This window comes from Otolemur garnettii, unplaced genomic scaffold (genome assembly GCF_000181295.1).
Source record: "Otolemur garnettii isolate 467f Iridium unplaced genomic scaffold, OtoGar3 scaffold00077, whole genome shotgun sequence".
In the NCBI taxonomy this organism is placed as follows: Eukaryota; Metazoa; Chordata; class Mammalia; order Primates; family Galagidae; genus Otolemur; species Otolemur garnettii.
In genome coordinates, this window is record NW_003852472.1 from 2,122,752 (window position 1) to 2,123,856 (window position 1,105).

The 1,105-nt window shown below is 36.6% G+C and overlaps 1 protein-coding gene across 1 annotated transcript in view; it reads left to right on the forward strand.

The window, feature by feature from the left end:
* The window catches only part of LOC100961967 (nuclear envelope pore membrane protein POM 121C), a 28,108-nt gene that overhangs the window by 4,756 nt on the left and 22,247 nt on the right, over window positions 1-1,105 (forward strand). The window contains exons 4-5 of the mRNA XM_023515702.1: window positions 675-755; window positions 950-956. Of these exons, the coding sequence (XP_023371470.1) occupies window positions 675-755; window positions 950-956 (88 nt within the window). The remainder of the gene's footprint in view (window positions 1-674; window positions 756-949; window positions 957-1,105) is intronic.

The following is a 1,105-nucleotide window of genomic DNA, read 5'->3' on the forward strand; positions in this document are numbered from 1 at the left end:
GCTGGGACCATAGGCACCCGCCACAACGCCCGGCCATTTTTGGTTGCAGCCATCATTGTTGTTTGGCGGGCCCGGGCTGGGGATTCGAACCTGCCACTTTAGGTGTATGTGGCTGGTGCCTTAGCCGCTTGAGCCACAGGTGCCGAGCCACATGTTTTTTCTTGTTATTTTGTTTTTTTAATTTGCAGATGATGGAGTGTTAAATTTGTGAGTATAACTTTAATGTGAAGTTAGCAGGTAAAAGAATTGATACAGCTGAATTATTCAAATAGTCTTGAAGTATTTTTATACTGTCCTTATTACTAGGACAGTTTTAGGTTAAGTTTACCTTTGAGATGCTTAGGAATTCAAAACAACCTTTTTCTTGTCTTGCATGGAGTTTGTACTTCATAGAGATAGTGTACAGTCCCAGCAATATGAGAATATGCTTTAAGAAGGGAAAAAGGAAGAGTACATGTGAAATTTACTAAGTGTAGAATATAAATGTATTAACACAGTAACTAAGAAAATGCCATGAAGGCTGTGTTAACCAGTTTGATGAAAATATTTCAAACCAGCACATTGCACCCCATGATTGCATTCACGTACACCGCTATGATTTAGTTTTTAAAAAAAAAAAAAAAAGACGGGAAAAAGTCATGCCTTTTCATTGGGAATTTTTTGATTTATCACAGGCGCCATGATAGCAGTGGGAGTGGACAGTCAGCGTTTGAGCCTCTGGTGGCCAATGGAGTTCCCGCTTCTTTTGTGCCAAAGTAAGTGAGAGTCCATCTGGAAAAAATATCAACTACTTATTTAGAAAAATTACATCATCAAAACAGTTGCCCTATAGATTTTCCCCTTTGCTTTTTGCATCACTTAATTCAGGTTCACATCTTTGAAATTAGGAATATTTTGAGTAGCTTGCCATAATTAACTATCTTCTGCCCAATTCCTTTTACTATTTTAGCATTAAGGTGAGTGAAATGTGCTATGGCCAAGAAGGTTTCTAAATATATTTGATAACCAAGTGTATAAATAGAGTATAAGGTTTGTGCAAAGGATAAAATGTAACAATATGAAATTTAAGGTTAAGTTTTGTTTTTGTTTTTGTTTCTGTTTTTTG